The sequence below is a fragment of the Drosophila ananassae genome, chromosome 3L (assembly GCF_017639315.1).
Source record: "Drosophila ananassae strain 14024-0371.13 chromosome 3L, ASM1763931v2, whole genome shotgun sequence".
Taxonomy (NCBI): Eukaryota; Metazoa; Arthropoda; class Insecta; order Diptera; family Drosophilidae; genus Drosophila; species Drosophila ananassae.
Genome location: NC_057929.1, coordinates 6,375,971 through 6,399,209, shown reverse-complemented (window position 1 = coordinate 6,399,209; position 23,239 = coordinate 6,375,971). Strand labels below are relative to the sequence as shown.

Below are 23,239 nucleotides of genomic sequence, written 5' to 3'. Positions count from 1 at the left end.
TAATATTTAGCAACTAATTGATGTATTATTTTAAACCAGATTGCAACATTTTACGGCACTTAACTATTTAAATGCATACAATTACATTACATACTTAATTGTAAGTAGTGGATGTGAATTTAATAAAACCAACTAAATGAGAAAAGGAAACTGGCTTAATGGGCTTTTGGTAATTATTTTCTTTAAATTGCGCGGGTTGTGGTAATAGTAAAAGTTATCGATAAATATATCGCACTCAGGGGATTTGTCTATCGTACCGTTGCCATCATTATTGTTGTTGCTGTATTGCTATATTGTCTGATAAAAATTATAAAAATCATTGCGAGCCTTGCAAACGGCGAATACGTAATATTAAATTGGACTACCTGACCAGGTAGCTGAATCCCCCACGAGGTGGAAATGATAGCAGGCTGCAAAGCGTGTCGCATCCAGTGATTCACGACGTTGACATTGAAAAACAAACGCAATGCCAGCACAGTGGGCGTGAGCAGAAAGGAACAGGAGCGGGAGCAAGAGACGAGGTAATCCAAGGCAGCCAGCAAGGGCAAGGATAAGGGCTCGGTCGATTGAAGCAGGGCAGGTCCCATCCGGATTTCAATCATGCCGTGCGAGAGCTGCGGAGTGGAGTTCACAGTGTTTCGTCGCAAGCGCGCTTGCTATGACTGCAAGTGAGTATGAATCTGAAAGTCCAAATTCTGGGGATCCCCTAATTTTTGGTTTTTTCCTTTTAGACGCTATTACTGTGCCAACTGCATTGCGGCCAGGCGGTGCCAACGCTGCTCAGTGTTCGCCCAGCGTCCACTTTTGCGCACGGATCTGCTGAAACTGAAGCCCAAAGATTTGATATTTTATTTGCAGTCCAAGCACATCTCCACGGAAGGATGTTTGGGTGAGTTTTTGCCACAAACTTCCACTTTCATCCTTAAAGCATATACATATTTCCCTCCCATTTTTAGAGAAAGAAGAGCTGGTGGGCCTAGTGTTGGCCCATGTGGCCCAAATGGAGCGGGGTCGTGGTTCTAATGCCTCGTCCAATAGTCCGGGACGCGGCCAGACCAATCCTCTAGATAACCTCAAACAGTCGTGCCAAAACTTCTTCAGCAACCTGACCGATAACCTCAGTGACTCATTTGCCGCATTCGATGGCAAGGTTAATGCAAAACCGCAGGAAAATCGAAGATCATCGCCCAATCCGCATATTTTTGAGCAGCCACGGGTTTCGACGCGGGAAATACCAACATATGCGAGCTCCGGGAACAGTAGTGGATTCACGTACGAATCGCAAACCTTCTTCAACTCAGAGCGGTTGCACGTTTTTACCAACGATACACCGACACCGACAGCCAATGCGAACCAAAGCAGCAGCAGTCCCAATGCCAACCAGAGCAGCAGCAGTCCCTCGACTTCCACGAAGGCCTCTTCGAGCAATACCGATGGCAGCAACAACAGTCAGGCCCAGGGGGCCCATCACAGCCCTGAAACGACCGATGAGAACCGTGATAGCAAGTCCGATTGTGAGTGTTCGGACGACGAGATTATAGCAACGTTTAGCGAGCTCAGAACCGATGCTAGTGTACGCGCCAAGGCTACGGACGAGCCGAACTCTTCCGATAAGCCCAAAAAAGTGGAGCGTGTTCTTCCAAACGCACCCGATGCTTCCTCTCAGTCAAGTTTCGAGGAGTTGGGCGCCATCGGCGGGATATCCGACGAAAGCAAGGCCACCACGGACACCAACAGCAGCTGCCTGGACCAGTGGCAGATGCTGGTCGTCAATCGGGTTGAGGTCCACGATGATGAGACACCGACACCGAGTGCTCCTCCCGAGGAGATTCTGGAGGTAACGGTTCGCAATAAGCCAGATGAGGCTGTGGAAGGTGAAATCACCCAGACTGTGAACATCGAGCAGCGTCCGGCCAATCCGAATTTTGTGTCCCAACCCTCCGTTCCGCAACGCTCCAAGAAAGTAACGCGACGACGCTCTGATGGCTACTTGAATCGCCGTCATCATTCCAGTGATGAAGAATCTCCAGTAGCGCCCACTGGACTTGGCCTGGGTCTTTCCACGCTCCCCGAACAGCCGGAGGTGACCCTCCATGTGCACGGCCATCGTCAAAGCTGTCAGCGTTGTGGCAAAAACAAGACGAACATACGCCGGCATGTGGAGAAGATGCGACGCCACCTGGAGAACGCGCAGATGTCTGAGGAGGACATTAAACGAGAACTCCAGGACTTTCTTACATACCTCGAACAACGCACCAAGTCGTTGGATGCATCCGAGGCGGATAGTCATGCTGTTTCGCCGCTTAGTGTGGATGGAATTAGTGTGGCTGCTGGCGGAAGGTCACCGGATATGCCGATTACGCCGACCATTGAGTTCTCGCCGACACAGGACGACGACATTCGCTGGGATGATGACGAGGGCATCCATGTGTATGCCGCTCCCTCTGACTTTGAGCCGAATGCTTGCATTGATTCACGGTTTGTAAACTTGGAAGACTTTGAGGATTTGTAAGTACATGGTTCTTGCCACCAAGAGCAGTTACTCAACCAAACTATATCATTTGCAGAAAAGACTTGGAGGCATTAACTGTAAAACAGCTCAAGGAGGTTCTAATGCTGCACCGCGTGGACTACAAAGGCTGCTGCGAAAAGCAGGAGCTCTTAGATCGCGTTTGCAGGCTCTGGAAGACCATGCGATCCACTCCAGGTAGACTTTTCTATTCCAAGTAGTCCAAGAATTCTTTCTAATGCCTTTAAATAATCTTCAGCTGTGGAGAAACTTGCCACCGATGAGCTGTGCAAGATCTGCATGGATGCGCCCATTGAGTGCGTCTTCCTGGAATGCGGCCACATGGCCACCTGCACCAGTTGCGGAAAAGTGCTAAACGAGTGCCCGATTTGCCGACAATATATAGTACGTGTTGTAAGATTCTTTAGAGCATAATGGATACGGTTAAGGACTGGAGGTGACTGGACGGGAGATGGTGAACGCATAGCTTTTGACTGGGAGGGGGGGGGCCACCAAGCTAATCCGTATTCAATGAAAACGTATAAGTTTCCTTAATCGATGTAAAAGTGCAACAATAATTTAAAAAAAAAAAAAAAAAAACGTTTTTTTGGTTTTTGTCCTTCAACGTAGTATGTTGCCAATAATTATATATGAAGCTTTATATAAGCCAATATATGCTTTAAAAGTGTATTTATCTAATTGAAATGTGAAATAATTTTGCTATTTATTTTGTTTGTTCATGTTGTTTGTAAAAGAAACATAAATCGAAAGGTTATATAGATAAACTAACATTCCTATAAGCTGCTAAAGATTAAATCTGTTAATAACAGTTGTGAAAAAAAACTCGTCTAGATGCGCATTTAAACAATAAATATTTTCAAAAATCCAGCGCTCTCTTAGGAATTTCCAAATAAAGGGGTATCCCCCTGAATTCCTAAATAATACTGACAGTGTTTCATAAGAATGACTCGACATGGAGACAGTTTTTATGAGCCGATAGCTTTGTTTAGATTTCGAATAGCTTTCACATCAGTTCCTGGAAAATATTTATTGGTGGTGCCTCCCATTACGAAACGATTATCTTTCAAATACAAACAGTCTTTATTCTGGTTAAAAATTAATCTAGGAGTAGTGACCAGTGCTGGAGCAGCACAATGACTAGACGGGAAGTAGAGAGAGAGAGAGAGACGAAGTGACCCTTCCAAAGGTCAGCTTAAATTCTGTGTATGCGAAGGTCCAGTGGCGACTCCACGTCCATCTGCACGTAGAAGTCCTCGCTCTGCAGGTAGCCATGCCGCCAGTAGCTCGGCGAATATTCCGCACCCGGTTTGGGTTTCAACGAATAGTCACTCGGCTCATTGTTTGAGTCATCCATGTAGTAGCGGGCAGAGGCGGACGATGATGAGGAGGAGGACGTGGTGGACTCCATGCTGCCGACAGCGGGCAAGCAGGTGAAGGCCGACTCGCCGCTGGCCTCCAGCAGACAGGCGGGTGCACTGGGCAGGGTCAGGGGCTGGCTGGCGATCAGATGGATGCTGTGCTTGAAGGTCTTCACGTGCTTGCGAAGCGACGAGGGATCCGTGTAGCGCTTCTGGCAGCCAGTGACCTTGCACATGTAGGGCTTCTCCATCGAGTGGGTGCGCGTGTGCTTGAAGCGGTCCGAGGAGTTGGAGTACGCCTTCTGGCAACCCTCAAAGCTGCACTTGTACGGCTTCTCCCCGGAGTGCGAACGGATGTGGATCTTGAGGTTCTCCGCCCGCGAGAAGGACTTGTCGCACAGATGACAGCGATGGGGCTTCTCCTTGGTGTGGGTGCGGGTATGGACGAGCATCTTGTAGCGGGCATTGAAGCCACGATCACTGCGTTGGCATCCTCTCCAGCGGCAGTAGTAGAGACCATCGGTGAGCGAGGCAATCGCATGCCTCTGGGTGACGTGCTGGGCCAAGGCCTCCAGTGTGTCAAAAATTCTGTAATTAAAAAGGGAAATTTTAAGTTAATAATGTATGTATATTATTATTTTTTTTCTTAATACTTTATTTATTTTTTATGTAATCATTTAAGATTAAAAATAATCAAAATACTTGGACCCTTACCTATCGCATTCGAGCCAATTGCAGACAAAGTCATTGGTGGTGCCGCACTCGCTGCCGCTGCTGCAGGACTTGCTGTCGTCCTGCGACTCCAGGGGACTTCTGGGACACAGATCATCCTGTTGGCCGTGTTGGGCCTTCATGATCACCGACTGTGTGCGACGGTGATGCAAATCGGCGACAGGTGAGCTGGCCAAGTGGCCAAGACCGTATCCGGCAATGGGGCGCGGCGGTGTAATGGGCGGTGTGGGGAACCGAATGTGCTGCATCTGCTGCTGTTGATTCTGATGCTCCAGTAGCCAGTTTCCCGAATCCGTATACGGTGTTATATAAGGCGGAGTGTTGTACGGCGTATAGTAGCCGGCTGGCGGCTCGTATATCCCTCTGTTGAAGATTGACTTTTGTACTATATCCATGGTGGGAGATTTTGGTTTAAATTGTAATGTTCTTTTTTGCGTTCGAGGCTGAAATGGTTTCGCTAACGCGTTTGCCGATCGAATGAACCGCTCGCCTCCAGGGGTTCGGGTAATATGCGAAAGTCGGACGCTGATAAGGGCCGCCAGACGGAACAGGGGGCTCTTATCAGGCCCGAAGGCTGCAGACGGATCCCGGGCGGGTGAGGTGGAGGGCGGTCGGTGGTAGTCGGTGGTCGGAACCAAAACACACACATACTCTAACGTGGGTGTTGGGGTGACTGGAGCAGGTGCGTAGTGCGGACAAAAAAAAAAAAAAAAAACTACTGAGGCAAATGGATTTGGGGCAAAAGCACACACTACGTGAGTGAAACTCCGTACCAGGAGGAGTGGCGGTGGGTTGGCGGAGAGCGGGACGTCGGTTGACGGTCTGGGTCTTTTGTTATCAACGCACAAGTGGAAACCAGCAAGCTAGCCCTCCAGTCCCCCAACCCACCAGCCAGCTAACCACCACCCAGCCCCTACATGATCGCTCTTTGGGGGGCAAAACGTTATCGCCCGGTGCCGTCTGCTTGACTTGCACTTCGTACCGCGAAGCGAATTCCCCGCCATTTGGTCGCTGCAGCCCCCCCTCCGTTCCAATGAAACCCCACCCCATACCACCCCCTCAGCAGTAGACCCCAGTACCGCTCCCTAAGTGGAGCAGGTACGTCGACATCTGTAATTGGGCACTTGCAGAATGAACGAAATACTTAAAGAACACAGCCAAGTGACATAATTCCTATATCAACAAAGTTTGAATTCTAAACTTTGTCCGGCCTGGTCTGAGATTCAAAATCTATGAACTTGCTTATTTTAGTGACTAATGGTTGTTTATAAGACAACTTGAGACAAACAACATATAGTATTGTTTCCAATAACTGCCGCATAACTCCACACCCACCCAACCCCACTCCGTATGATATGGGGTTTCTTGGCGAAGCCCGTCTGGGGAATTCATATGTCATAACTCCGCCAATTCCCATCCGATCCTTGAGCGGAATACCTTAAACGGTTAGTAGTTCTATTCTCCGCCAATCTGCATCAAAACCTGGCAACGAAATTTTCGATCCCTATTTTTACAAAATTTTCTGATGGACCCCCTTGTGAAATCCAGGATTTCCATTTTGGCCCCAAACCAAGCCAATATCTTGGCCAATTCCCATCCGATCCTTGAGCGGAATACCTTAATCGATTTCTAGTTCAATTCCCCTTCAATCTGCATCAAAACCTGGGACAAAAATTTTCGATCCCTATTTTTCAAAATTTTCTGATGGACCCCCTTGTGAAATCCAGGATTTCCATTTTGGCCCCAAACCAAGCCAATATCTTGGCCAATTCCCATCCGATCCTTGAGCGGAATACCTTAATCGATTTCTAGTTCAATTCCCCTTCAATCTGCATCAAAACCTGGGACAAAAATTTTCGATCCCTATTTTTCAAATTTTTCTGATGGACCCCCTTGTGAGATCGAGGATCTCTCTCAAAACTCAGCTTCAGAGGGGGGAATGTGGCTTTTAATGACAGGTACTAGGCCAATACAAATTATTTAATCGTTGATAAAAAACCCCATGGAATAATGATTAATTTAAATAGAAAATGTGGGCAGGGGTAACCTTGCGAATCACGATTTTCATTCTTGAGTTTCGGGTGGCTTTTACGTTCCAACCTCTGTGTGTGGGCGCTGTGTCTGGAGCGCCGGAGTGATAAGGTGGTTATCTCACGCCCGTGTCAACAAACGCCGCCACATGCACACACACACATATGTGGTGGGTAGTTAGTACTGGGGGAAGCGTCGCGCCGTTCCATATTTGGGGGCCACGAAAACTTCTGCGGAATGACGTGAATGGCACCGACGGGAAACGGGAGTTGCGCCGAAGCTCTGCTGGGTGCTGGCTGGTGGCTGCTGGCTGCTGGCTGCTCCCCCGACGGTTATTATATTGTAGAACCGGCTATCGGCTTGGCTATCAGTTATCAGCATTGCTATCAGGTGGAGCTGTCTGGGCCCGTGAATCACTGACGGAGCAAATGGAGCAACCTTCGCTCCACCTTCGTGAATGCCACCCCGCCTAACCAAATCTGCAACCTCCCTCGGAGCTCTACCTTCGCCCCCGGTTTCTATCGATTCGATGTAATCCCACTGAGTGGGGTCCCAGGTACTTACGTAAAAAAAAAATACATGACATCAGTTGGTAGTGATAAGCCCTTTTGTGGATCCCTATCAGCTGTGTAACAGGTGGACTAGCACTGCCATTTGGAGTGCCATTTCCCAATCCTGTCCCATTCGGAATCATGATTTATAAATAGATAGGGAATCAGGCCACAGATAGTATGTGTTCTCTCGGACCATGGAGTACAGTTGCGCATGGCGAGGTCAGTTCAGTGGAATCTTCCAAAGCATGGCCTTGAATTAAGATTCTACAGATGATATTAAAAAAAAATAAAATAAATAGAAAAAAAGAGCAAACCATAGAACCCGAAGGACCCCTGGCGTAACCTAAATTTTAATGTTTGGCAAGTGCCTGTTGGTCATTAAAATCCATCCACAATGTTGTGAGGAGGAAAAAATCCGGATTTTCTGGTTGCCAATATGAACTTTGTATGGCGCGAGCGTCTGTTGATAAGGCCGGACCGGACTCTTCCCCTCTCCCCACAAAACACATACTCCGCCTCCCAGAACCATGACACCGTTTTTCCCCCCCTCGGACATTCCTAAAGTCCAGAAACCACCACACAGATAAGGTCATATATATTAATTTTATTTCTTTTTTTTTTTTTTTTTTATAATAAAATTTGCAAAAAAAAAAATTGTATTGGGGAGCGGGAGCGTGTGTGATTATTAATTTTCCGTGGCTCGAATCTCAGCGTAAATAAAAACAAATCCGTACGCAACTGGGCGACAGACAGTAATCGGAGCTTAGAAACTGGATCCAACCGGTATGGAGGGTGCAGGCCCGCCCGGCTGGATGATGTTCAATATTTCTATCAAATTAACAACACTCGACCGATAACCAGAGGGGTCTGGATGGCTGGCAAAGGTGGCCTGGTGGGCAGATAACTTCTACTCAGGAATCGGAATTGGATTCCGAATGGGAATGGGAATGGGTCGTGGGCAGTGGGCAGGCGTACGCTTGAACTGGGAAATTATCATTGCGAATGTTGAATGCAAATGCTGGGGGGAAAAGAGTCTCATCTACAAGAAATTGGAACCCACTGGGAGGAGCTGATATGATCGACGGCGAAAGGCTAATTACTTTGTTGCCGGCACCGACACCGCCACCACCGACAGACATCCAAAGTCCATGTCCCCCCGACCAGTCATCACACTCTGGCTCTCAAGCGAGGATGTGGGCATAAGCATGCATCCAAAGCATGGAACTCCCTGGAACTTTATTACAGACTCGGATCTATTATTTATACGCGGCTTATCGCCAGACAGTCTGATATCGCCAAAAAGAGGAAAAATTATTAAAGGTAAACCAGGCAATGGGTATGGGGAATAAATAATAGGTGAAAAAATACAAAAAAAAAACATTCCAGACATTCGTGGGAGCCTACAGACCCCAGAGCCCAGACCCCAGACCTTCCGGCAATGCCTCTATTTTTATACCGTTCGATGGGTGTTGCTATTTAGGAGCGATATGCTATTGTTTCAGTTACCACTGCTGATACGCCTGACAATATCTCGTCTAGACTGGGCATTATGAGAGGCACATTTTGTTTTCGGTTTTTTTTTTACTATTTTTTTTTTTGGGTTCCACGTTTGGCGGAAAAGTTTCAATGGCACATCCATCCAGGCAAGCAGGCGGGCGGCAACATCCAACAACAACTTAAGAAGCCGCTGGGGGCTTTTTTTTTAATATACAAATGACTGGCGTTCTTGAAGGGGGTAATTCAGACGTCGGACTTATCAAAACTTTTTAGATTTACGATAGTCTGGGCAGGAAATGGCATAGGTCTTAAGGTGGGTGCTAAGTTGAGATGGATATAAAGTATTTGATTTATTTTTAGTTAGGATTTAGGCTTTACATGGTTGTTAAGTAGAAAGATAGAAAGCTAGAGACATCGGAAGTAGTTAACAGATTGTTAAAAGGTAAGAATTACAAAAGAGGTATGTCTTCTTAGGCTACTATCTTACTTTTTATCTAGTAGGTCCTATAAATAAACCCTAAAACCTTTGATGTAATATCCCTTAGTTCCAATCTAAGATTATTCACCCAAAGGCCATTGCTTTTAGGCTCTTAAAAAATTTTCCCATTGGATAATGATTGCTTAATAATCCTCCACACATGTAATCACCGCGATTGCCATAATTTTTAGGCACTTAAAAATTGTCCCATAACCAAAAAGTTTGTAAAAATTTCATGCCAATCACTGTGTAAACAAACCAACGCAATATAATCAATATAGGTATACTAGAACTTGGAATAATTCCGGGGAAATCACTTAGTAGGGGCGCAGAGGGCAATCGATCGGTGCAATCGACCTTCAGGTCTGTGGTCGATTCGCTGAACGAGATTGAGCCGTGAACAGGGACCAGAGAACCGCGAACAGCATGCGGGCGGCATGCGATCACTCCCCCAGTGGGTGTACCCCAATCCATCGCTCTTTCTTACAATGAACGCACTATCACACAGCACACGGCATAATTGATACGGAGAGAGCACTCTGTAAACTTACTTAGGCAATAAATTTATTATACAAAAGTTTGGTTGTTTCGATTCTGCGATACGTTTAAAGTTCGCGCTCACTCGACCGCCGCATGACGTCTGAGCGGAGATCGGAGAACGGAGATTGCGTATCGCAGAGTGGAGTGCGAGGCTGTGTAGAGGTGCTGTGTCCGTGGGGTCCTCCAGTGGCGATCCCCGAAATAGACGCGCATCCAACGGCGGGTGACCCCCACGCGGCCTGTGCATGTGAACCATAAATAAATGTTGAATGTGCTGCGGTTTAATAATAAAACAATCACATTACCCACTCAGACGAAGTGCTCCAGATGGTCGCGCATGTAGGTAATGAGCGCCTTCTCGAACAGCGGTCCCACCAGGCGGTCCACCTTCAGGTTGAGGCTAACATAGAACGGACGCTGATATCGGGTGCTCAGCTTGGTGGCCAGCACCGAAGATTCCGTCTGACCGTATCCGCCCAATATCGTGGTTGCTATGGTCTCTTTGGAGGCGGGATCACGTGAGGGCATGGCCAAGGCCAGTTCCTCCAACATCTCATCTTTGGAGTTCACGAACAGCAAAGTGCTTCCCGGCATTTTCAAAGCCCGTAGAGTAAACTGCAGAGTTCCTGCATCCACTTGGGCGTAGTGCGAGGTAAAAAGCTCTGCCGGTTTCTTGGATGAAACATCATCTTTAGGAACATTAGAATCCAGGGTATCTACAGCTGCCATTGTATTGGTATATGGAGTAAAAATGCTAAACAAATTATATTTTCTTCAGAAAATAAAAAAACTAAAACGTAAACAATGAAATGCAGATTTTGACTTGAAATAGTATTAGTGTTGGAAAACAATATTTAATTATTGGGAAACATTTATAAATTATTTATAAAAACTAAAAGCTTGGGTTGATGACTGTGTATAAAATAAAAATTAATTTGAGTTTATATAATTAATTTCAGATTAAAATTCCCACTTTATTTTAGAAAGAGATGTTTTGACCCCCCCGATTGGCAGTTCCGTTTACCAGCACTGTTGTCATCGAGCTTTTCCCCACCCGCCAAATTCAAATTCCATTCGTATAATTCGCGAATAAATAAGATAAAGGTCCTTTCGCAGTGTTGGTTGCATTTATTAAGGCTCTATTTGATGTGGGCGAGTTATATATGATTACGTTTTGACGAGTTAAAATACATATGTACGATAGTTTGTTCACAATTAGAATCAGATTTCTTCGCTCCCATCTGCACGCATCGATTGGTGTTGGTTTTTTTGTATTTTTTTTATATATTCATATAATTTATACGTTGTCGTTTTGATTTGACCTACTTATTTAAATACACAATCGGGTAAATGGACAAGAGAGAGATTGTAAAGTGAAGGCAGAGAGAAAATAATTCAGAGATATTCGGTTAAAAGATCAGTTCCGGTTGAGTTATATATTTAAAATGAAAACAAAACAAAAATATTGAGATGAAATTCCACTAATTACTTGAAATGTCAATGATAATTTACTAATTTCGCTTGCGTTAATGTCGTTAGGACTGAATGGGTTAAATACCGTTATTCTCGTTACGTATGCGTCTATTGCGTTTTATTTTTTATTGATCGTTAGGATTGTTAAAGTTCTTTGAATTTCTTGGATATCAAATAATTTTGATTAATTTAGTTTTCCTTTTTTTGTTTTTATGTTTCTTCTACTATAATTTGACTAAGATTTGCAACCGCGATTTCAAACTTGATCTTTATCATATTTTTTTTGTAATTTTTTCTTTTTTTTATCATGTAATCATTTTTCGATTTGTGAATAAATATTGGAAGTGATAAACATGTAGCGTTGTTGTTATGCGGGCTGGTGGTTCTAATCCTCGTCGTCCTCGGATTCGGCCTCCTGCAGCCAAGTCAGCCAGGCGTTTACTTGGAACAAAGCGGTTCCCTTGCCTGGATATGTGTCGGAAATCTCCTCCTTCCACGAGACGAACGCCTCCTCCTCGATGATCTCAGATTCGTAAAGATATTTGAACCAACGGCATAGCATTCCTGGTGAACAGAAAGGATATATTAGAATAGGTTTTCCAAAACGAGAGAAACTGAGCTCTTACCTTTGGGGAAATTCTCACTGTAGCAGAAAACTTGAAGGGCGTAGAGTGCCATCAGCTGGAGCTCGTTCTGGCTGAGGAAGGTCTGCAGCATCTGGCTGTAGGTCTCCAGCAACTGCTGCTCCTTCAGGGTCACCGACTTCTCGGGATGCTCCTTGGGATCGAGGCCGGGGGCTAGGGTCGTTTCTCGGGTCACATACTTGACCACCACGGTCATGAGGGCCTGAATGAAGCCCGGGTCCTTGTAGTACTTGTTCTCCACCTTGGCCTTGATCCACTTGTAGAAGTTGTTGGGATTCGGATCGCTCTGCAGCTGCTTCAGCATCTCCGACTGGACCTTAAGCAGTGGGTAGAGGAATGACAGCTGGCGGTCCTCGAGGATCTCGGCCAGACGTTCCTTGGTGCGATCAGCTTCCGGCAGACTGTTCATCAGGTCGACCTTGCTGGCGCGGAACATCTCCTCGAGCGCCTCCTTGCCGATGGTCTTGTGCAGCTGCTGGAGGACGAGCAGGAACAGCGGATAGTGCTGTCCGTTGTCCGTGTAGTTGGCGATGTCGTTCAACTTGAGCAGAGCCGGCTTGCACACAGTCTTGGCCAGAACGGTGGCCACCAGGAACGTAATACGCGGATTGAGGGCCTCGCGTTCGTTCATCTTGTTGACGAGCTGCTTGAATACCTCGACGATCACGTTCGGCTTGATGTTGGACTGTTTGCGCAATGTCTGTAGGAAGCGCACGACACGCTCCAGGTAGACATCGTTCACACGGTCCAACACCTCCATCAACAGGCTGATGCACACATCCTTCAGCGACTTCTCCGGCAGTTTCAGCTCGAGGAAACCGTCCAACAGCTCGGCGAACCGATCCGGAGTGCCCGACGACGACGGCGATGACGTTGCTGGGGCATCTGTCTGTGCCTCCGAATCGGTGCCTTCAACTGGAGCCACTTCACTATCGGCTGCCTTGGCATCCTCTGTCTCGGCGTTCTCCTTCTTCTCGTCGTTGTCCTCCTTGGCATCCGCCTCCAGTACACCATCCTCCTTGATTTCGTCCTCCAGTTCGTAGTAGAACTTCTCCTTGAAGAACTGGGTGGCCTTCTTGGACAGCTCCTCCTTGCTGGGGCCCTTGTCCTTCTTCTGCTGCTTGCCACCACCAGTGCCTCCTACCGGGGTGCTGGGTCTCTCCACCGAGCCGCTCTTGCCCTGATCCTTGCCATCCTGCGATCCCTTCCTGCCACCCAGGCCATCCACCACTTGTTCGCCCAGTTTTTCGGATGCCGAGCCAAAGTTCGGTGACGAGGAGGTGGCCTTCAGGCCGCGCTCCTGCTGCAGACCCAACAGAGTCCTGTTGTCGGCATACTCAGCGGAGGGGGTCGAAGAGGGACGTGCCGGATTCAGTAGATGAGAGGTCGGGGTGCCCAGCAACGGATAATGCGAATTGGATAGCTGGCTCTGGTCCTTGGCCTGCTGGTCCTTGCTGTTGCTGTTCGGCGGCGTGGATATGGGCAGCGTGGCTGGGAACTTTTGGTTCTGGGAGGCCGCTCGGAAGAGCAAGGAGTTGGCTGCCGGGCGCATCTGCAAGTTCTCCACCGCATCCTGGTTCGTGGAGATCAAGTTGCGCTTGAACCTCGGCGCCAACTCCTTGCTACCCAGCAACTGATTACCCCCGTACTGCCCATCGTTGCGATCCCTGTCGCGATCGTTGTTCCTACGCGAATCGTCCCGGTCGCGATCCCGGTTATTCGAGGAGCCTCCACCACCGCCGCTGCCTCCGTTCTGGTTGTGCTTGTTGTAGCGGCTGCCATAGTTGGCACCACCGCCGCCACCCTGATCACGATCCCGGTTGCGATCGCCACGATTGTTGTACTGGCGATTGTCGCGATCCCTGTCACGATTCGAACCGGAGACGAACCTGTAAGGAAGACAGAAAATAATGATTATAAATCTGCTCCAACCTATAATCTCTTCTAGATACTTACGGTGAGACAATCGGAGAAGCTCCTGTAACACTCAGGCCACTGAACATGTCGTTGTAGCCGCCAGACTGCAGATTGAGATGGAAACGATTCATCCAACTGTCCGAGTCACGATCATTGTTGCGCATATCGCGACCACGATTGGGGAAAGGGGTACGGATAATCGAGTCGTCGTCCGAGCGTATTTGCTTTATGGGGACGGGTCCCTCGGTGGTGCCCACCTTGCGCGGCACCCAATGATTCTGACGCAGCTCGATGACATCCTTTAGCATGAAGCGAATCCTTGGTGGATATTCAAATGACTTTGACCGACGTTCAAGTGTCTCGAAATACTGGTTCATCAGCTCTTTGCCCTGTTCTGAATCCAGGTTCTTGCCGCAAGTCTTGAGCAACTGAGCCAGGCATTCCATGTCCTCGCACATCTCCTGCGCACCGGCGGTACGCTTCTTCTTCTTGTCCAATAACTCCATGATGCACTGATGCAGCACATTCTTCGACAACATATCCAGCTTGTTGAGTTCACCAATAAACTTGACATTGCCAAGCATCCGTTGTTTCGCCAAATGGCGTCGCTCCTCCTCGTCGGCCTCATTTTCGGGCGGTGGCCGATTATCGTTCTCGTCGCGTTTCAATCGATTGTTGAACTTGTCGCGACAAACGGCGATCAGGAGTCTCAAAAAGGTGCACGAATTGTTCGGCTGTTGTTCCTTGTCAAATGACGGTGCTTCCTCGGACAGTCGCTTACAGAGCTGTGCATACATAGACGAGTACTTTGGCTCGTCCAAGGCTTTGTCGAATATCAGCAGAATTACGCCGTTCAGAATCACGATCGAGTTGAGGTCAAGCTTCAGTAGTTCATCGCTCAGCTCCTGGAACTTCTCGGGCGTTAGCTTGTTCAGTATACCACGGACGCGTCGGAAAACAGCGTCGTTCTTTTCGCTTTGGGTGAGTCCATGCTGCGGACGCAGCGATGGTGGTATCCAACGTCCGGTAACTGGTGGCGGAGTGCTTGCCTTGCCCGCTTGCTGTTGTGCCTGATGGTGTTGCTGCTGCTGCTGCTGTTGATGTAGCTGTTGTTGCTGCTGCTGCTGTTGTTGTTGTTGTTGTTGGTGGTGGGAAACTGTGCCGCCTCCTGCCGAGTTCAATGAAATGTTCGAAGAATTGGAATTGGAGCCAGAAATCTGAGCCGAGGAGGCATTGCCGTTGCGAAGGACTGGCGTACGATTGCCTACAGCACCGCGATCGTAACGATCCGCCTCTGGCCTACCGTAGCCGCCGCCGCCGCTGCCACGAGGTCCTCCCGCTCCCGCCGGTCCTACCCCCGGTCCTGATCCGTTCCGTTCAAGACTATTATTCGTGTAGCGTTGGTGTGATGGTGAATCTTCGTAATTATCGCGGTAATTGTTGCTATATCCGCCACTTCCACTGCCACTCACGCCTCCATCATTGTTGCTTCGGGGAGGCCTGCTGCCTGCTGTTGAATTTGCTGACGACGATCCGTTGTAGACGGACGAGGAGATTGAATTAGAAATGGAGTTATTGGTGTTGCCGCTGTTCCCGTTGCCGCTGCCGTAACGTGGCTGCGGTCCGTTGCTCCCATTGCCGTTCTCGTAGTTTCGGGCGGAGCGATAATTGCTGCCACTGCCACTGCCGGAACCAGCACCAGATCCTTGTCCTAATCCAGATCCACCTTGTCCACCACCACCACTACCACTACCACCGATAGTGGAGTTTGAGTTTAATGAACGATTGTAGTTGCCATCGGAGTTGGAGTGATAGTTGCCACGACTACCACGATGTCCTCCGCCCTGTTGCTGATGGTCCTGCTGGTATCTGCCGGAGGAGCCGTTGTAGACGTTGTCGGTATTACCGCCGATGCCGCCTTGACCCAAAATGTCACTATTTTTTTGATAGTAACGCGACGACGACGAATCACCCTGGTAAGATCGTCGAGGTCTTGGGCTCACTTCGCTATCGTGTTGGCGAATTTTGGCGGAATTCTTATTATAGCCAGTAGAAAAGTGTCCGCTTGGTCCGCCAGATGATCGGCTACCGTTTCTGCCGCCCACACCCTCGTTGATGCCGCCGCTTCCGCTTATTATTGATGGTGATCCACCGTTGCCACCGCCTCCGCCACTCTTATAACCAGAGCCGGAATTGGAACTTTTGCGGTAATGGCCGCCGCTACCACCCTGATTTGAACCCGATGATGGGGATGATCCCTTGTCGATTTTGACCAAATTCTTGAGATTATTAAATGTATCGGTCGCTGTTGTGATCGGCAAGAGATTGGGACTGGTGTTCAGCAGGGTTTTGCCGACCGAGGGAGTCGGTGGGGTTTGGCCACCGCAGCTGACGCCGATAACGCCGCCGCCTCCGCCTCCACCGCGATTCGTGGGCTGATCGTAATTGCGCTCGATCTCGCCGGGATTGGCCGTTATTACCAGTCGTAAATCGCTGCCGCCGCCGATGCTCGTCGTGTCACCGGTGCTGGTGCCTCCCTCAATGGTGATCGCTTTGCCGCCCCGGAACTGATCTATGATGACGCCTGCCTGGTGCCCGTTGGTGAGGTCCCAACGCTGCGGACTGTCGTCGTAAGAGTGCAAAAGGGGAGCGGCGTCGTACGTTGATAGAGGAATGGTGATTGATTTTCTTGATCGACTCGGGGGCGAAAATATGTATCGTGCGTTAAGTTGCACGAATTCGAATCCTCTCTTGCTAAGAGGGGATATCTGATGTGGTGATAGCTGATGGTGTCCTTGATCCCCGGTTGGGTTGTGTCCTGATCTTAGATCACTCACGCGTACTCCTCTTCTACTGGTCGAAACTGGACGAAAACGCACACAAATGTAACAAAACAGACGCGTACGTACACACAGATACAATATATGATCCTGTCGATAGCTGGGATTGGCTTCTGATGCTCCTCCTGCTATTGGTTTCTTCCTGGTCCTGTTCTGGGTTGCCTGGTCCTGCTGCCAAGAGTCGTGGGTCGAGAGTCCTGTGTGGTAACACCTGGTTTATGGGTCTCTCCGTCACGATACGTTACACTTGGGGCTGCCTTGCGTATGTGGGGGAATCCTGTATGTGTGTGTGTGTGTGTGGGAGAGAGACAAGTGATATAGATAAGTAAGGGAGTTGAAACAATGGGAGACGGAGTCGGGGGGGGCAAGTATTTAATAAATAAAAAAAAAAGAGGCAACTGTGCGGTAGGCAAAGAGTAGGAAAGACTAAAATATATACAGAGTACACGAAAAGATCTAGGACCAGACGAATTAACTATCTTACGTACAATTGTGACAGCAATACAAAAGAAATTTGATTACAATTCCAAGTGTGATCTGTATTTGTATCTGTATCTGTATCTGAAAGAATGACTGATCTTCTCGGATGTTTGTTTGTCTCTGAATATGCCTGGCAGCCTGTTATTGTTTACAGCAGCAGGCTAAGCACCTGCCTAATAACCCGCCCAATGCAAACTGGAAATAATGTGCACTTAATGGAAATAACCTCGCCGAACACCTTCAAGTTTATTTCACTCGCTTTCCTCCTCTTTTCACTTCCCCACCTCAATTCAATTGCAATTCTCTCCACTTTTGTAGATCTCTACATGTATGTGTGTCTGTGTGGGGGGCTACAACAGTGTTGCCATCACTAATTAATTTGATTTTTATTTTATTTGTTTTATTTTTTTTAAAATCAAGGCTCTCTCTTGCAACTAACCGTATTCAAAGTCTTCACTTAACTGAGCCACAACTGATTACTTTCCAACTGATTCGACTTTTGGATACTGTCTCTGCTGTTCTTCTTTGTTCCCAGCTTTCTTTGTTTGGCGCGCATTCACACACACATACATACATGCACAGACTCTGCAGTGGGGAGTGAGAGTGGGATGGGGCTACCTCCAATTGCTAGAATATTGCGTCTGTGTGTCAGTGTCCTTTCTTTGTGTTGGGGGGTTTATGGCCTCAGCTTTGGAGCAAGAGCTCTCCCTAGTGCTATCCTACTCGCACTAGTGCGATGCTGCTGTTCTGCGCCATCGAATTAAAGTCCCTTGACCCCGGGAGTCTCACACTCTACAAAGATATATAGTACACTCTACTATACAAGTGATTAGCGAGTTTGGAAGGCAGACTTTGTTAAGTGACTCACTCCCTAATTCTTTGGTTTATTTCGCTAATATTACTTGCCCCAATTGATGGGGAATATGCGATTGTAGTTGGAAGATTGGTGTGTGTGTGTGTGAGAGTGTGTGTGTATGCGGTAGAACAACCCTGCCTGCCTTCGTCTTTGTCTCTTTATGTACATATTCGAGTTCTCAACCGCCTTCCTGCCTGCAATAATGTCTTCTCGTCTCTTCTAAACACCCCCCGAGAAGCACAAATGCGAAAAGCCACCCCTTCTGCAGGCACTGCAGCGACAGAGGCGTCGACCCCGACCCCCTATATACCCACACTCCACACCATCCCTGCGCCAGACCCAGTTGTGGATGATTTTGACCTCAATTCCGAGCGCTTCGGCTCGTGTACACAAGTGTTTGCTTGGGCCGTCTGCATATTTAAACTGGCCAAGTGGCACACCCACATTGCAAGACTCTCTGATTGCGGGGGCTACTGTGTAGTGTAGCCATATAGCCATAGCCGATCTATGGAATCACTCGATTTCTGCAATGACGACAGCACGGCAGGCGAACAAAGTGCACTCTCACTCGCCTGGCTCTCTTTCTCTTATTCGAGAGAGTGTATGTGTGTGTGTGTTGGATAGATCCCAAAGAGAGTGAAGCTGTCGGATAAGGGAAGGGGGGGAGAAAATCGGAAAACCCAGGTTCAGGGGGTGGGTGTCTTCCAGGGGGAAGGTGAGAGACGGACAATCAAGACGGATAGTGGCTGCGACAACGTCAACAGCAGCATATGAGATTTTCCCGATGTACCGCCGCCATTTTGTGTGTGAAAAGAGTGTGTACCCACACACACACAGACACACGACCAACTGACTTTCTTTGTGTTCTTTTTTTTTTTAATCGAGTGATTCATTGAGTTCTCACTTTGTTTAAAGCAGTTGATTCGCTTTTGATTATCACTCTCCACAATGACGTCTGCAATTAGCGTTGATTCGCAATTTTATTGATTTCACAGCTTGACTTTTTAGCCGTGAAGAAACGAGGACGTGCACACAGACACACACTTATACACACCAGTTTCATCGGTTTTCTCTCGCGCATCGTGGTCATTTTTGAGGCTATCTACCGGAAATGCAACACCCATCTAGCACACCTTCTATTTTTACCCACAACTCAATCTTCTATCTTATCCACAGACTTATTTTCCCTATTATTTTACTAACCTTTGCTTGAGTAGTTTCGTATGGCAAAAACACGCAAGGTTGGTTCCACGGAAATTTAGTGATGGTTTAATTTTGGGTCTTGTACAGTAGTGTTGGTGAGTATCGAAAAAGGAATATCGATATATTATCGAATGAGGGAGAAAATACGGTCATACTATCAATCAGCTGTTTTTATCCTTTTTACATCGTCTAGACAGTTCCATCTCTATGGATATCGATTATGAAATATAAAATACTTTATCTTCTATCTCGACGTTTCAATTTGTGATGATATTTTTTATTTTATTTTTGGGGTTGTGACACACACACATTTAGCTGGAATTCGATATTATTAGGCTGCACTTAGGTAACCAATATTGTTATCGATAGTTTTCTTCAGTGCTGGAAAGTACTTTCAGTGCTGTAAGTAAACTGCAGACCGCCAAATTTAATTTAGTTTATTTTAACCAATGGAAAAAAAGTTCAATAAAAAGGTATATTTTAAACAAAAATGGATGCATTGTTAATGGATTATTAATTATCTTTCCAGAGCTCTATATTTTTTTCTGACGTTCATTTTCAACAGAAGTCCTAAATAGTTAAACTTTAAAAATATCTCGTTCTAGTTTTTCATTCTTGTTTACTTAACTACAGTTTATTAGTAACAACTTATTTTATTTGTGTTACCTTATAATTATACATGCTTTTATTTTAAATTCCCAATTTTAATGAATTTTTTATGTAGCCACTTAGCATTTTTTACAATAACAGATGCATTATGCCATTTAATTACAATTAATTGCCAAACATTAACCAATGACAGATATAGTTTACGTATTCCGCTCCCTTTTATGACCTTTTGGGCCACAACAACATAATAGACCGTGTCCTAGGCCGTCGCACTATCACTCCGTTTGATAAATGTATTTTCCCCGCATTATCAACGCAGCCATCTAGGACAACCCTTTCCCCAGGACCAACACTTTTCATCCTCCATCTCCCACCTCCCATTCCCCATTGCCACCACGCAGGATATACACACACACAGGATAACCATGAAGTAGGGGGGACAAACCGAAAGAAGAACAATTTAATTAGTGATGACATGATGCCATTTAATTTTCTTGTAAAAAGTGTAATTAAAAATGTTTGCCTCGCAGCTGCGAACTGGAAGAAGTTGGTAGCTGCTACTAAGGCGTAAAGGATATAAAGGATAAAGGATAAAGGTGAGGTAAACAAGCCCAAAACGATCATATATCGGTAGGTTGGTGATAAATCATATTGCGACTGCCTCCGGCGCATATTAGGCCCTCTAAACGATGAGATAATCTATGGTCGCAGCGACAACAAAATGCTGCCACCGGCAATAAATTTGGAAAATACAAAACATTCTGACAATTTTCCTGGCTTCAATGTTTGTGTATGTGTTTGTTACTCCATCCTGGAAAACACACACATAAACACACACACATGGTGAGAGGACAAAGGCCACAGCAGGACATACAGCAGTCACGTCAACACTTTCAACTCTTTCGGTTGCCTTTTGTTTCGCCCTTTGGCCGTATCCTTTCGGCAATAAAAATTCCGTTTGCTATTTATCTTGATTGTCCCCAAGTCGCCATCGGTATAGCTATATAGTCGGTCGGGTTTATATGCAGGACACTTCAATGTTGGTCGCCGTTGGCTGGCCAGCCAGCCTGCCTGACTGCCTGACTGCCATCCTGCCTGCTGTTGGACATTTTTTGCTTAATGAAATGTACATAAAACTAAATGAAATTAAGTTTGTGGCGTGCTCGTGCCAAGTCGCAACTCCCAAGTTCTAACTTCCAAGTCCGAGGGACACTCTCCGCCGATTCCCATTCTAATTCTCATTCTGTATATCCTAAGCGTTAGCTGCGTGTTTATTACCGCGTCGGGTATAAAATGCAAAACGCGTTTGTCCCTCCGCCCCCCATGTCCTCCAGGAAAAAAGGGGGCACAAAATGGCCGCCAAAACGAACCCTTTTCCGTTTTTCGAGGAAATCGCTGGGGCTCGCCCGCTCGTCCTTTTCGCATTCGAAATTAAAGCAGTTGTACTTTCCGGATGTCGGATGCGGATGTCGGATTGCGGGTGTGTCAGAAACAGGATCAGGATCAGGAGCAGAGGACGGGGCAGGAGCAGGAACAGGAACAGGAGGCAGGGGTTGCTGGAAAAGCTCATAAAGTCGAAATTAAATAATTTGTCTTCTTAATTTTCAAATAAATTCTTCATCATGCGAATAAGGGGAAACCCCAGGCAGCAAAAACAATTGTCAGGCGAAGGATACGCACCCCTCGGAAAAAAGGACACAAGGCCGCTGGGAAAGTGAACTCAGTCAGCCAACCAGAAGCGTGGCGAAATCTCACCAGCATCCATCCCCTCAATATCCTTCGAAGGAAAACGGCAAAACGGCAATCACCCCATCCATCCGCAAGGATAAACACTCGAGAACAAGTTTTGCCGGGCAGGCGGGCAGGCAGGCAGGCAGGCAGGAGAGTTTTATTAAATTCGACCTACGCCATCCCATGAATATCCTTGGGCTCATCCTGTTGCTGTTCCGAGGGCCACTGCCGCCCTCGCGACACTTTTCGTATTGTATTTTTTTAATATGTTTGTCCCTCGGTTCGTAATCGTGTACACCATTAATCCTTATTTCACGGCATTGTCCTTCCCCGCCACGCGCCACCAGCCTCATCTCACTCATCCTTGCATCCCCTCGCACAAGGACAAGTGGCATGTAAGCGATTATCGCAAGGATATCGAGCAGCATCGAGGCCGATGGGGGAAAAAAACAATAAATGTAAAAATAAATAAAAGGGTGTCAATGACTTTTGATAATAGGAATGATTGTCCAAAAAATGTTCAAATAATATTCAATGGGAAGTGCACAGGGAGAAAATATTAGGATTAGTCTTTTTAGGAAGATCTAAGGAGTCTTAAGGACATCTTAATTATCAACATGTTAGATGAAAATTTAAAGAAAGCTTTTATTTTATAAAATACTCCTTACTTCTTTAGAAAAACTGCTTAAAAGTAAGAACTGACTCATGATGAGTAATTAATTGTGAATTAATAAAAAATAATACTATTGTTCATCTCTGTAACTTTAATTCCATGAAATCCATGATTACCTGTGATGATTAATCGCCAGTTGATATCATTTTCCTTCCGGGCGACAAAGACAAATGGAATTTTTCCCCTCAATCTGTTTCGGAGCACATTTTTCCAGTGTCAGTGCTGATGAAATCTCGTTCCAAAAAACCAATAAAGTCCAAAGACAGCTTTTGGCAATCACAAAACGATTTGGCATACACGCACCACCCAACCACCCACCCACCATCCAGCCACTCCACTGTCCACCCCTGAAGCCGCCAAAGTGCCACTACCCGCACTGACTCTATATATCTCTCTTGTCCTTTTCAATAGTTTCAGCACGCTTTACGCTTGGCCTAATTGCCGGATACGGATACGGGTCCGGATACGGTGCTGGATCAGCTGCCAGCCAGCAAGCCTCCACCTCCATCCACCCATCCACTTGAAGTCCGGAATGTTGGACTTTTCGACATATACAAATTTTCGGGCCAAAAGGGGGAGGGAGGGAGGAGGATTGTGCGCAAAATGAAAAATGACAATACGGCGGAGAGCAGGGTCGCACGCACTTTTGCCAGCAGGACTCTCGTTCTATCTCTGTCTCGCTGTCTCTGTCTCTGTGATCCTTTCACATTGCATCCTTTTGATGGCGAGGGTGCGAAACGTTTGAATGCGAAATTAAATGATAAAAGATAGCAGTGACACACGCACAACAAAGAACACAGAGCCGACCCACGCACCACCCATCCAGCCAGCCACTCCGGGGCTGAAGGTCGAGCACCTGTTTTATTAAAAAGCAAATAAGCGAGTTGGTCCAAAACAAAAGGAGGGTTAGGGTAAGAAGAAAGGACCTTACCGCACCGCAGACAGCGAAGAGCAATGCGTCTGAGGCATTGTTAATGGACGGATGATACGGTATGATGATGAGGATATGAATGTGAATGTGAATGGGGGAGGATGAGAGTGAGGGTTGTCCTAGATGTTGGCTGGCTGCCATCCAGCTGGGCAGGATTCTGGG

At 47.0% G+C, this 23,239-nt stretch overlaps 4 protein-coding genes across 5 annotated transcripts; 1 reads left to right on the top strand and 3 right to left on the bottom strand.

The window, feature by feature from the left end:
- The first annotated feature begins 246 nt into the window (after positions 1-246).
- Positions 247-3,451, top strand: LOC6494855. Its single transcript, XM_001959511.4, has 5 exons — positions 247-668; positions 732-889; positions 957-2,508; positions 2,568-2,707; positions 2,769-3,451. The coding sequence occupies exons 1-5, from the start codon at positions 601-603 to the stop codon at positions 2,942-2,944; spliced, it is 2,094 nt and encodes a 697-aa protein (XP_001959547.1). The 5' UTR covers positions 247-600; the 3' UTR covers positions 2,945-3,451.
- A 140-nt stretch (positions 3,452-3,591) lies between these two features.
- On the bottom strand, positions 3,592-5,462 carry LOC6495775 (zinc finger protein GLIS2 homolog). The gene is made up of 2 exons (XM_001959510.4): positions 4,603-5,462; positions 3,592-4,476 (listed from the first exon to the last, which is right to left on the bottom strand). Exons 1-2 carry the CDS (start codon positions 5,013-5,015, stop codon positions 3,723-3,725), a joined length of 1,167 nt encoding a protein of 388 aa, XP_001959546.1. The 5' UTR covers positions 5,016-5,462; the 3' UTR covers positions 3,592-3,722.
- Positions 5,463-9,727: 4,265 nt separating this feature from the next.
- On the bottom strand, positions 9,728-10,567 carry LOC6495773. 2 transcript variants are annotated; one of them, XM_001959508.4, is made up of 2 exons: positions 10,030-10,567; positions 9,728-9,959 (listed from the first exon to the last, which is right to left on the bottom strand). In XM_001959508.4, the coding sequence occupies exon 1, from the start codon at positions 10,447-10,449 to the stop codon at positions 10,030-10,032; it is 420 nt and encodes a 139-aa protein (XP_001959544.1). In that variant the 5' UTR covers positions 10,450-10,567; the 3' UTR covers positions 9,728-9,959. The 2 variants fall into 2 exon arrangements, with proteins under 2 accessions (XP_001959544.1, XP_014763488.1); XM_014908002.3 differs by having other exon boundaries at positions 10,026-10,565.
- Positions 10,568-10,828: 261 nt separating this feature from the next.
- LOC6495772 lies at positions 10,829-16,810 on the bottom strand (the record flags this gene model as incomplete). The annotated part of the gene is made up of 3 exons (XM_001959507.3): positions 10,829-11,757; positions 11,820-13,726; positions 13,794-16,810. Coding segments are annotated over 3 exons (5,103 nt in total), but the record flags the coding sequence as incomplete, so codon positions are not given.
- Positions 16,811-23,239: the final 6,429 nt, after the last annotated feature.